Source organism: Hordeum vulgare, chromosome 7H, assembly GCF_904849725.1.
Source record: "Hordeum vulgare subsp. vulgare chromosome 7H, MorexV3_pseudomolecules_assembly, whole genome shotgun sequence".
Classification (NCBI taxonomy): Eukaryota; Viridiplantae; Streptophyta; class Magnoliopsida; order Poales; family Poaceae; genus Hordeum; species Hordeum vulgare.
In genome coordinates this window covers 50,625,148-50,637,790 of record NC_058524.1, presented here as the reverse complement: position 1 = coordinate 50,637,790, position 12,643 = coordinate 50,625,148, and the positions used below count along the sequence as shown (strand labels likewise).

The following is a 12,643-nucleotide window of genomic DNA, read 5'->3' as shown; positions in this document are numbered from 1 at the left end:
ATTCAGGTGAAGCTGCTGCAGATCAGAAAGGTGAGCATATGTTGCTGTGCTAAGATCTTTTGAGTAATTTTCTATGCTGGAAGATGATACATAGTAAGAACGGAATATAATCTCCAACTGTCTTTGACCTTGATTCTGGTCTTTCAGGATTAGAGTAGAATTTCAAGTTTTGGGGGCTAATTAAATTTAATACTTTAATTATTCAACTAAATAATTAATCTATGTGCCATGGTCTGCCTTCCCTTACATAATCATGTACAATAAAAGCATCGTTGTCCGAATCAATACTACAAAGCAATCAACAGTACAAAGCTACAGAGATTACTTTCAATACCAATACTATTCATGCATGCTAGATGCAGTAAGCTAGCAGAAAATACCTACTGCTGCTTCGGTGAATAGATGGTGTTCAAATTCTTTGCTTGTGGTCGTGATTAACATGCAAAGACTCGGTTTATAGCGCTCCTTGTCTAGTTACCGATTCACAGGATGGTTCTACTTCCTCTTGGATTTGTAGGATTTGTGGTTACTGCTCATGTGTCATTTTTCTTCTCCTTCCCTTTTCATAGCTAAATATATGCATTCAAGATTGTTTGCTATAGTAGTAATATATGTAAGTTGGTTGTTTACAACTCTTGGGTGTAGTTATAACATATAAGAGCTGCTTGGATGCGAGATCATGCTGTTATTTAAATACCCGCAGTGTTAGTTTACACTTTTTTTGTAAATGTTGTTATTTAAATACCTGCAGTGTTAGTTCATATCTTATTCTTTTTTTTTGCACATGTGAAGTACAAAGCCAAGTGTGAAGCTATGAAGCGTATCAACAAAGATTAGCATATGTATTGTAATAGTAGGCAGTAATAGGTATATCTGGGTTGTGGTGTAGTGTAAAGATTGTAATAGGCAAATTTAATGTTGGTTTGGACGAATTTTATTTGCTCCCTAGCCTGTTTGAAATATTGATTCTGAATGTGATTTGAATACCTATGAAATGGAAACATGACAAGGGGACCAAGTTATGATATTTATTTGACAAAATGTGAATTTTTTGACGTGTGGGATTAATTTTGAGATCAGCATGACATGTGGGACCAGTACAAAATAAAAATGGCCAAAAAAGAAAATCAATAGAAAGTAAAAGGCCATGAACCAAAATTCGAAAACAATACTAGAAGTGGCTGTAAATATGCTAAGGCCCCAAAAGAAGCCCAATAAGAAAAAGCCCAAAAAAATAAACCAGCCCATGTGATCAAATGAACTGGGCTGGGCTGATTTCAGCCATGACGTTTTGATTTCGTCGTAATTTTTCCATGTAGGACTGCCACGTAGGATTGGATTAGATTGCCAATGATGATTTAGGATCGTCGTAAAGGTTACGACAATCCAAGAATCGTCGTAAAGGTTACGGCGATTTTGATCAAAACGTCGTTGCTGTTCATTTCTGACGCTCCGTTTTCGACGCTTGGTTTTTCGTCGTGAGATCGTCGTAAACCAAAAACCGTGACGATGTAGCGACGAAAATATAGCGTCGTGTATTAGCATATTCCTTGTAGTGATAACGGGATCACATCATTAGGAGAATGATGTGATGGACAAGACCCAAACTATGAACATAGCATATGACCGTGTCAGTTTATTGCTATTGTTTTCTGTATGTCAATGTATCTGTTCCTATGACCATAAGATCATGCGACTCCTGGACACCGGAGGAATACCTTGTGTGTATAAAATGTCAAAACGTAACTTTGTGACTATAAAGATGCTCTACAGGTATCTCCAAAGGTGTGTGTTGGGTTGGCGTGAATCAAGACTGGGATTTGTCACTCCATGTGACGGAGAGGTATCTCAGGGCCCACTCGGTAATGCAACATCACAACAAGCCTTGCAAGCCATGTGACTAAGGAGTTAGTCACGGGATCTTGTATTACGGAACGAGTAAAGAGACTTGCCGGTAACGAGATTGAACTAGGTATGGAGATACCGACGATCGAATGTCGGGCAAGTAACATACCGAAGGACAAAGGGAACATCATACAGGATTAATTGAACCCTTGGCATCGATGTTCAACCTATAAAGATCTTCATATAATATGTAGGATCCAATATGGGCATCCAGGTCCCGCTATTGGTTATTGACCAGAGAGTGTCTCAGGTCATGTCTACGTAGTTCTCAAACCCGCAGGTTCTGCACACTTAAGGTTCAGTGACGTTTCGGTATTATTGAGTCATGTATGTTGGTGACCGAGAGTTGTTCGGAGTCCCCAAACGTCACGAGGAGCTCCAGAATGGTCCGGAGGTAAAAATTAATATATAGAAAAGTTGCATTTGGCTTCCGAAAAGTTTTTGGGCGTACCGGGAGTGACGAATGGGTTCCGGGGTTTTACCGGAAAGGGCTACTCACCCGGAAGAGAACCTAATAGGCCTTAAGGTGGTGCACCAGCCCTTAGTGGGCTGGTGCGGCCAGGCCAAGAGGGCCTATTTCGGCCAAGGAGCAAAAAAGGGAGAAAAGGGAAAAGGGGAAGGAGGAGACAAGGTGGGATCCTACTAGGAGTAGGATTGGAGGTGGACTCCTCCACCTCCTCTCCACTTCGGCCAAACCCCTTAGGGTTGAGGCTGCCTCCTCCCCTCCCTCCCTCATATATATATACTAGAGGATTTTGAGGGCAACCCTAATCTTAATAAGCCACGAGCTGCCCTCTTTCTCTGTAGATTGTTTTCTCCTCTAGATTAGTTCCACCACCACCACCACCATGTCGTCGTGATGGAGAACTCATCTACCTCTTCGCCCCTCTTGCTGGATCAAGAAGGCGATGATCATCATCGAGTTGCACGTGTGGTGAACGCGGAGGTGCCATCCGTTCGACACTGGATCGGGATGGATCATGATGGGGTTGCGGGACGGGCTGCGATTTGGATCGCGAAGATGTTCCACTACATCCACCGCGTTATATACGCTTCCGCTTAACGATCTATAAGGGTATGTAGATGCACTCTCCCCTCTCGTAGATGGTCATCTGTACTATTAAAAGCACGAGAGGGCAGATCCAACTTACAATCTAGACCGTTTGATTACACCATCAAGGGCCTAAAAACGTCGTTAACGAAAGTTACTTTCGTTAACAAACCACGTCGCGCACGTCTCGCGAATCGACGAGGCCCGCGCACGTCTTCGCCCCTGCACCCTCGCCCGCCCACCTGCGCACCCGCACCCGCCGTGTCGCCCCCTACGCCGTGCCCGCCCACCCGCTCCCACGCTCATGCCCCAAGCCCGCCCACCCCCGCCGGCTCCGCCGGCTCCCACCCGCCCCGTCGCCCCCTACGCCGCGCCTCCCGCTCCCGCACCCAATTAAGGCCCGCGCACGACCGCCCCCGTTGCCCCCCACGCCATCGGCCCCCGGCCGCCCGGCTGGCCCCCACGTCGCTGCACATGCCCCTCGCCGCCCTCGCGCCGACGCACAGACACCCTGCTGCCCAGCCACGCTGCCGCGGAAAGAGGCTCCCTGGTGGTTCTCGAAACCCCGTCGATCCCTCTCTATACACGCGGATAACCAACCTTGAGGCACCCACGCGGAACGGATCGGGCGACACGCAGAGACAGGCGAGACGAGAGGAGAGGAGGAGCCCGCCGCCGATCTTTAGCGCCCAACCGCTACCGGAGCTTCAACACACAGCCGCTGCCGGAGCTTCAATGTCGGCGTCTTCCTCTGGCATCCTATCTTCCCCATGTGATTCCTCCCCTCTCCGCCACTCCATCCCCTAGGGTCATGGATGGCGGCCTTCTTCCTCCTTGCATTGCATGGGCATGGTGTGTTGTTCTTGTCCAGCCCATCTTACTATTCAAGAGATTTGATATTGATTGACACGCTGTTGGTCGAATTTTATTAGAAGCCAGTACTAATGGTGCGGTTCGTCGGTCTGGAGCAAACAATTTCTTGAGAGATCATTGTATTTTCCTGAGAAGAACTGATGTACTTGAAGCTTTAATCATGATAGAACCCACCATGATAGAACTGATGTACCTAAGCAGATTTATTAGAACCCACCATACATTTTATTTCTATAGATTTATTAGAACCCACCATGATAGAACTGACATACCCGAGCAGACAATGAGAGAGATCTTGTCATCTCTTCTCCTGGCACGGAGAACTTAATCATGGAGTGGATTGAAGGTACACAATTTCAGATTTGTACCTGCAGAGGTGCGCTTAGTAACGACAGTTCTTGGCTTCATTTACCGGAACATCGTTAGGTCCTTACATGATCCTTATTTCATCAAATTGCTGGTTAGTACTTTTACACGAACATGGAAACCAAAATATGTGCTCTGTATCCATTCTTATCATGTGTGTGCTCTCAAAATCAAGCTTCATGCTACAACGGCCAATATAACTTAAACCAACAATCATCTAAAGTTCTGAAGATGCCTCACCATGCAGTATGTGTAGCTAACTGAAGATAAATTAATGATTTATGCTCATGTATCCTTTTAATACTGGTTCTTTTTTTCTGTTCATGTTAAGCAAGCTGGATTCAGCAGTTTTCTATGGCTGAAAGTCAATTGACATGTCAATATACGCGAGCATGTCTTTGCGTTTAGGAGTTGAGAATACTTTGAGTGGACGCCAAGGGAAAGGTGAATCAATTGATGTAGGTGAATTTTCTTGAAATGAAAGTGTGGCTTCTTAAATACCAAGCTTATATGGAAGTGTAGGGAAATCATTTTGATTTGCTTCTCTTATGGAATAACACTTCCATTTTTCATTCTAGGCAATAAAGATTCAGAACATGCTGAAATTGAATGAAACATATATTCAATTGAAGAACTGTGATACAATGGGATATTTGTGATTGCAAAAACGTCAAACTGGAGACGAGTAAGGCATTCTCCTCTCATGTGCAGAACCCTCTGTCCCCTCTTTTGCAATCTGTCTTGTCCCCTGGTGCATCATTGTCCGTGTGATGGTCGGCGAGGTCCATATTATGTGTCAAGTTCTGTCGCATGGGGAACAGCATGGGGTGCGTTGCTAGCAGTACGGGCATACGGTGGTCACCAATATCACTCCAATCACATGACAAGATACTCCACCGGTGAGGCAAAATCCCCCTGTTACTCCCTCCAAATTGTTCTCTAATTGATATGTGGACAGCTGCTTCATGCTTCGATCTATACACAATTTCTTGGGATGGATGTAGGGATATACAGTACATGATGTGCTTAATTAATTCAAGTTTCTGCTATCAGTTTTTGTTTCTTTCTCGATAAAATTCCAAGGCTTCCTTGTGTGGTTTCAATGATCTTTTTTATTCAGGCCAAGTTTGATCAAACCGATGATTTGTTGTTCTTTACTGTTTGTGAGAAAGGTTGATCTCATGTTGTTTATTTTGCAGCATAGGGAACTTTTTTTGTAGGACAGAAATTTGGTACCGATAAAGAGGTCATGACTGAGGTACATAAAGAGGTGAGAACTGAAAAATCGACTTAATTGGTTAGCGATATATCGTTTGTACTTTTTATCAGTTCAATCTTTATGTGAAGTACGTGTGTTTTGTTGAAAGTTGTTGGTTCGCGACAAGTTTGATCGGCATGGCAAAGCTAATATATGAAATGTGCAGTGTGCAAAATAAAACAAATACTTCCATTGAAATTTCTTGAGGTTACGATGTTCTAATGAAAGGAGGACCCAACGTTTTGAGTTTAATACGGACACTTAGTTTTGTGGTCTTTACACCATCTCTGAAGATAGACATATGAGGAGGCCATGTTTCTGCTGCCACATGTTCCTTTGCTGATGTGGTATGAGAATTCCCTTGTTTGCTTACACATTCTGAACTACGGATATTGCAGAAAAAGGTCGTCGTGGATCAGTTCCACTGCCAGGACGAGCACTCCCAGGATCATGGTAGCCTTGTCAGACCAGAAGAGTTCCCTGATGGAAATGTTCTGTCAGAAGACGATTGCAGCACACCTTCATGCTCAGGGCCTGGTTTCAATACGCTTAGCGCGACACTGCCCCAAACAGAAGAGGAACTCAAAGAGATCTGAGCTGCCACTATTATTCAGACTGCGTAAGAGCCCTCATGGTATTCACCTTTTTCTGTGTAGATTTAGCCATTGTCCAATGTGTGTTTTTTATACATTTTGAACATTCTAAAGCTTCATGTTCCAAGCAAAACTGCACTTTCATCTCAATGTGTAGGGTTATATTGGGGGGGTTGCTATCTGTAAAACGTCTATGTAAAACAGGACCTTGTGCAGTCACTATGGTATAAGATAGAGAGTGGTTAGCTTTATGTAATGGCTATGTAGTTTCAGTAGAAGTAAGAAAAAACTACAACTGAATAATCCTGATACATGGTCCTCAAGTTTGTATATATGTACTATTAAAAGCACGAGAGGGCAGATCCAACTACAGATCTAGACCGTCTGATTATATTATCAACGGTTTAGTTTCATTGTTAACGAAACTAATCCTTCGTTAACGAAAAAATTATCGCTAACGAAACAATCCCGGGTGTCAAAAGAGAGAAAACAACCCTCCATATCGATTAGTCTGGGAACCGCTCCTCTCGCGCAGCCGCACCCGCCCCCGCGCCGCTCGCCCGTGCTCGCCCCCGTCCCCCGCACCACCGGTGTTGCCGCCGCCACCGCGCCCTCTCCCTCCCCGCAATCCCTCCTCGCCACCACGCCCTCTCCCTCCTCGCCATCCCTCCTCGCCACCACGCCCTCTCCCTCCCCGCCATCCCTCCTCGCCACCACGCCCTCTCTATCCCCATCGGCCCTCCGCGAGTGGGCAGCCACCGTCGGCCCCGCCGCCCAGCCTCCCCGCCGGTCCCTGAGCTGCCCAACCCCCGCCGACGGACCCGAGCCAGTTCCACTCACCCCTCCGCACACACTTGCTAGGAGGAGGCCCACGAAGCCATGGTGGAGATCCTGAACCCGCACAGGATGAGGAAGGGGACGTACGCCGGATTTGTAGCGATGACAAGCACCCACTCCGCTACCCCTGCACCAACATCAAGTTCGTGCACCAGCTTTGCCTCCGACCGCCAGTGTGTGGTATGTACCATCCGCCGCTGACATCCTAGCCCCTGAGTTCCTCCATAGCAAGGTAGTTCCTGGGGGATTCGGTTCGATTTGATAGGGCAACTGATGTGGTAGTGATTTCGTGAGTTTTGTATGATATTACTGCTCTATCTTGCTATAATTATCTGCTGAAGCTAGAGTAAATGGCTATATTTTTTGCAGGTAATTAAGAGTAGGATTCGGTCTTTGTAAACTTGTCTTTCAGTTTTGCTTCATCTCCAGCTTATTTGCCCTACTTATGTATTCTTGGAAGAGTGAATAAAAGATACATGCATGATGAAATACACATTTCCGTTTTTGATAGGCACTTCGCTACCTATGGTTGACCCGGAAAGTGAGGGCGAAATATTTCCTGATATTCAATTTTGGAAGCAGTGTGCTGATCCTGTCCTTGCTCAAGATCCATTTTCTTCATTGATGTCAGCACTTTTCTGCCTACCCGTTGATGTTTTGACATCCACAGAATTCTTCATCCCTATTGTTCATCTATTCTACATTGTTTGTGTCATTCAGGTATGCTGTTCTGCAATCTCCCACCACCTACATATTTCTGTTATGGTGTATTTCGTTGTAACATATGTATTGCGTTGTAGGCACTAATAGCATGCTATGGACAAGAAGCTTTTGACAGATCAATCTTCCGTGGTTGCCTTATTAACAATGTTTGCCAGGAGATGTCAGGATATTGATATTGCTAGAGAATATTTTGTATCTAAGCACATCGATCCCTCTTGTGATCCAAAAGATATGGGACGGAGATTAACACATCCTTATCTTCGGAGGTGTGCGTTGCTTTGGGAGCTGCTAAAATCCTCTTCCTCAGCACCCTTATATGACAGTTACAATATTTGGGAAGGGTCACATCTTCACTTAGATAGTAGCACAGCGGAAGGCAATTCTTCACTCGCAATGGAGCCGGATGGAGTATGAGAACTGGAACACCTCTTTCAAATTCAGTCACTGGAGCTGATTCTCAAAGATGAGTGTGTACATATGCTTGCCTTAAGATGGTCTCAACATTTCTGTGAAGACTACAGATCTCGCAAGTATAGAGGCATCCTCTTTTCTACCCCTGCGGTCCCATTCAGGCTGATGCAGTTACCACGTGTCTACCAAGTTCTTCTAGAAAGGTTTAGTCTGAATCTTTTGTATAATGAAGGTGTGGGCAAAGAACAATCTGACCAAGAAGCTGTCCACACTGAGCCACAAGGTGGAGGGGAAGCAGGCGAGGGTAGGCGAAGCGGAACCGGCGGGCAGTCCGGTTGGCACGACATGCGGAGTGCATCCGGTAGACCGGCCGAGTGTCGTCCTGGTTACGATGTTGTAACTGGTTCCTGTGCTGAAAACCAAACAAAATTCATGTTGCATCTGAAATGCAACCTCACTGAAGAATCATGTCGTGGTCTCAGTGCAAGCTTCTGGAACAAGATGTACATGAAATTATATGAATCAATGTGTTGTAGGTGTTGCTTTGCTTTGTAGTCTGATCTGAATGGTCGTGACCTGCATGTTACCATTGATAGAATGAGCTAATGCTAATGACCTACTAACTAATGTACTGACAATTTGAAATCATCTTTTATGTAAACTTAGTGGTAACATTTAGAAATAGGAAAAATATGGCATTTTATCATGGAAAGATATATATTGGTTGGTCGGTTTCTCGGTTCCAGGATGGAACATGTCTTTCTTATTATTTTGCTCCTGGAACATGGCTTTCGTACTGCTTTGTCATAAGCCATCTTTACCCGTGACTGAATTTAGCTTATGATAGCTCAAAATGAAAGAAAAAAAAAGCTAACTTACTGCTTTGTCATAAGCTGTTTTATATTGTGACAAATATACTGTGATCTTTTATCTTCACCTTTATTGGCACTTATTTTTTTGGTGTTATTATTATAATATCATTACTTTCTGGATGCTTCCTCAATTTTCTTGAAGAACAAATATTAAATTATGAATTCACTTGAGGCTTAACTATCCTATAATGAATAATATATAAGAGAGTGTCCATATCGTGTCTCTTCACACTTATATTGCTTTTTTTAATATTTCACACTTAAATTGTAGGGTTTAGCCTGTTTTAGGTGAAACTCTGAAGGGTTCGTGCATGACACCAGTAGGTGGTAGGATGCCTTTGATGTTGATTCAATAATGCCTTAGAAGAGTTTTTGAAATTGTATAACTATTCTATCCGAGTGGTAATAGAGATAGATGTCGGTAATGTATTTAATTCCGATACATTGTAGGAGATCTCATCGAGATTTAAACTCACAGTTTATGGAGTGTATCCAAATCATTGCACGTATTTGTGGATTGAGAATTTAAGTTCTAACGTATTTAAATTTAAACTCTAACAAGACGTGCATTGCATGTGCAGCTTACTACTCACCATAAATAGATCTTGTATGCACGTAGAATTTTTTTTATTTCTCATGTGACGTTTCTCAAGACCACGACCGAGGCCAGTCACTCGGGGAAGGAAGGCGGCTCCAGCGACGACGACGGAGAGCGGGAGGGAGGGAGGGCAGGGAGGAGGGAGAGGGGGCGGGGGGGAGGGAACAGGAGGAGAGGAGAGGAGAGAGCGCCATCATTCCCGAAAAGTGTGGTTCCATGATTCACCCGGTTGCAATCTAACCTGTCCGCGAAAAACACACCGGGTTCATCTAATTTGGGTAAGGCCCACTTGCAGTCGGCGGCGGGCGGTGAACGCCGAGGAAAAAAAGAAACGAAGCGCGCGCACGCGCACGCGTCTTGGCATGGCAGCACCCGCGTAATAAGGTTTGCTTAGCCATGCCGCACACGCCTCTCGAACTACTCCCAGTTAAGCATCCCAGAAGAAACTTCCAGTATAACGCGCGAACAACGACAAAGCTAATTTGATACTCCTACTAGGTTTCGCGCGACCTGAAATCCCGAGTTCCTACGTACGTACGTAGAAGTACTCCTACTAGCTCGTCACACACGCTATCCGGATCAGCTTAACGACCAAAGGAAATGAACGATCCAGCGGCAAGAGATTGCACGGAACGGCCATATATATATATCATATCAAGAACGAGAGCCCTGCTAGAATCCACCGCCGTTTCGTTATCGGTTGCCATCGGACACCGCCTCCCTCAACCCCGAGAGACCTTCTCGCCTCCCTTGCCATGGCCGACTACAACCGCTACGGCCACGCCCACGGCCAAGGATACGGCCAGCAGGGCTACGGCTACGCGCCATCGGCCCCTCCCGCGCCCACGCCCTCCTCCTCCTCGTCGTACGGCTACGCTCCCTCGGCCTCCTCGCCGTACGGCTACGGCTACGGCCGAGGAGGCTACCCGCCGCCGCCGATGGGCGGTTTCGGAGGAGCCGTGGCGTTCCCGCCGGGGACGCACCCGGACGTGGAGCGCGCGTTCCGGGCCGTCGACCGCGACCGCAGCGGCAGCATCGACGAGGGGGAGCTGCAGGCCGCGCTCTCCGGCGCGTACCACCGCTTCAGCATCCGCACCGTCCGCCTCCTCATCTTCCTCTTCAGCGACGCCTCCCCGCGCTCCCGGATGGGTAAGCACACGCCTATGCGTGCTCCATCAAACATCCCGATCTGCATCTCTTTCGGCAAAAAACAGATGCTGATTTCTCGCTACCTCCAAAAAATGTTGCAGGGCCGGCGGAGTTCGCGACGCTGTGGAACTGCCTCGGGCAATGGCGGGTGAGTGCTACTGCCAATTTGCTTGCCCAGTACTGTATCGTTTAACTTTGGATCATCAAAGCATGTACGCTCGTGAACGAAACAGAGCGCGCACATTCAGTTCCTGATATATGCTCTCTGTTTTCTCCCTGCATATCTTGACCTCGCTTGCGCGCGGTTCGACCACCAAATTATAAATAACTATCATCAGCCTTGTCTTCCTTGCATAGCAATCTGCTGAACACTGCAAGTGTACTTTTGTTATCAGATGAGAAAGTGGAGACCCTGTTTCTATGTACGGAACAGCTGGTTACCCAATCATGTTATCAACAGATTACAGATGGTTACCCAATCATGCTATGGCGCTGATGGAATTATTGCCCATCTAACACTGCAACTTAATTTGCCATAGGGAAAGTCAGAGGGGAAAATAAATGAGATTTGTCAACCTGTGTCGACGATGATCTGCTAGTTTTCCCCATCCATCTATCATCATCAGCATGAGACTTATTTCTGTTCTTCATGGCACTATCAGGTCGTTTTCGACAGATACGATAGGGACCGCAGCGGTAAGATCGAATCCAACGAGTTGAGAGAAGCTCTTCGCGGCCTCGGATATGCGGTACCACCTGCGGTCATCGATCTTCTCATAGCAAACTACAACAATGGTGTTTCCAACCGGGGCGCCCTAGACTTCGACAACTTTGTGGAGTAAGTATATATATGGAGCGGAACTAATTCATGTTTCCTCAGTACATTTTACATACAAAATAATCTCATTCAGTTACGGAACTAATTCATGTTTTGTTTTGCTTTTTTGGTTTCGATCTTGAAGGTGCGGAATGGTTGTGAAGGTACGTCGCCAGTTAATCAACTACTCCCTCCGTACCTAAATATAAGTCTTTTAAGATATTTTACTAGGTGTCTACATACGGAGCAAAATGAGTGAATCTATACTCTAAAATATATCTATATACATCCATATGTAGTCCATTAGTGAAACATCTAGAAAGACTTATATTTAGGAATGGAGGGAGTAGTAGATGTAATCGATGTTTGAAATTTTTGCTGATAGATTTTTCGCTGCTGTGTTGTTCAATGTAGGGTCTGACTGAAAAATTTAAGGAGAATGACACGCGCCACACCGGCTCAGCTGCTCTTTCGTATGACGGCTTCTTGTCAATGGTCATCCCCTTCATTGTACCATAGATAGTCCTGGTGCCTGTTTGACCACCGCAAAAGCAGTACATTTGTGACATGAGCTTTAGGTTTCTGAGATTGGTTACAGTTCGTTAGTTTGGAGTGTTTTTTTTCACAGTTGTGTGTGTGAATATTTGTTTCGGCACAACACCTAAACACATCAACGGATGGGATCTTTTCATACCTCTTGGCAATGACAATAAAAGGTGGAATGCTCCTTTTATAATTACGTCGCCCGCGCCGCTATGCCGTGATGGGCCGATCCATTGACTTATGATGTGGGCATGTACGACCAGTTTGTCTAGTAAAATCTCCCTCTCCCCTAATCTTTATCTTTATCTTTACCTATTAATAAAGCATATATTGCTTCTGTGGTACGTCATGAAAATTGCCTCTGGAGTTTGCATAAATAACCCACCATGCCATCGGTAAGTAATAGAAAACGTTTCATAAAGCAAAAAATCTCGGATTGGGCCGGCCCATGTAAAAACCTCCTATATTACGCTCTGCTACCTGGGAGAATATCGAACACACCGTATGGGACGGCCCATGCACAGGCGCCAGTTTTTTTAGTTCCGTTTATTTATTTATCTTCAGTTTCATTTTATTTTTCTATTTTAAATAATTTAGAACTTCAAATAACCTTCAAACTTTTAATAAACTTAAAATTTTAAATCAAT

At 45.3% G+C, this 12,643-nt stretch overlaps 1 protein-coding gene across 1 annotated transcript; it reads left to right on the top strand.

Moving 5' to 3' along the window:
- The first annotated feature begins 10,164 nt into the window (after window positions 1-10,164).
- On the top strand, window positions 10,165-12,189 carry LOC123410185 (calcium-binding protein CBP-like). The gene is made up of 5 exons (XM_045103083.1): window positions 10,165-10,636; window positions 10,738-10,784; window positions 11,299-11,474; window positions 11,599-11,617; window positions 11,868-12,189. The coding sequence occupies exons 1-5, from the start codon at window positions 10,243-10,245 to the stop codon at window positions 11,970-11,972; spliced, it is 741 nt and encodes a 246-aa protein (XP_044959018.1). The 5' UTR covers window positions 10,165-10,242; the 3' UTR covers window positions 11,973-12,189.
- The last annotated feature ends 454 nt before the right edge of the window (window positions 12,190-12,643 follow it).

Excerpts from the sequence above, each read along its gene's own strand:
- LOC123410185 (XM_045103083.1), top strand. The coding sequence starts at position 10,243 with ATGGCCGACTACAACCGCTACGGCCACGCCCACGGCCAAGGATACGGC. Across the intron at positions 10,637-10,737 it reads CTCCCCGCGCTCCCGGATGG|GGCCGGCGGAGTTCGCGACG; the intron begins GTAAGCACACGC and ends AAAATGTTGCAG. Across the intron at positions 10,785-11,298 it reads ACTGCCTCGGGCAATGGCGG|GTCGTTTTCGACAGATACGA; the intron begins GTGAGTGCTACT and ends TGGCACTATCAG.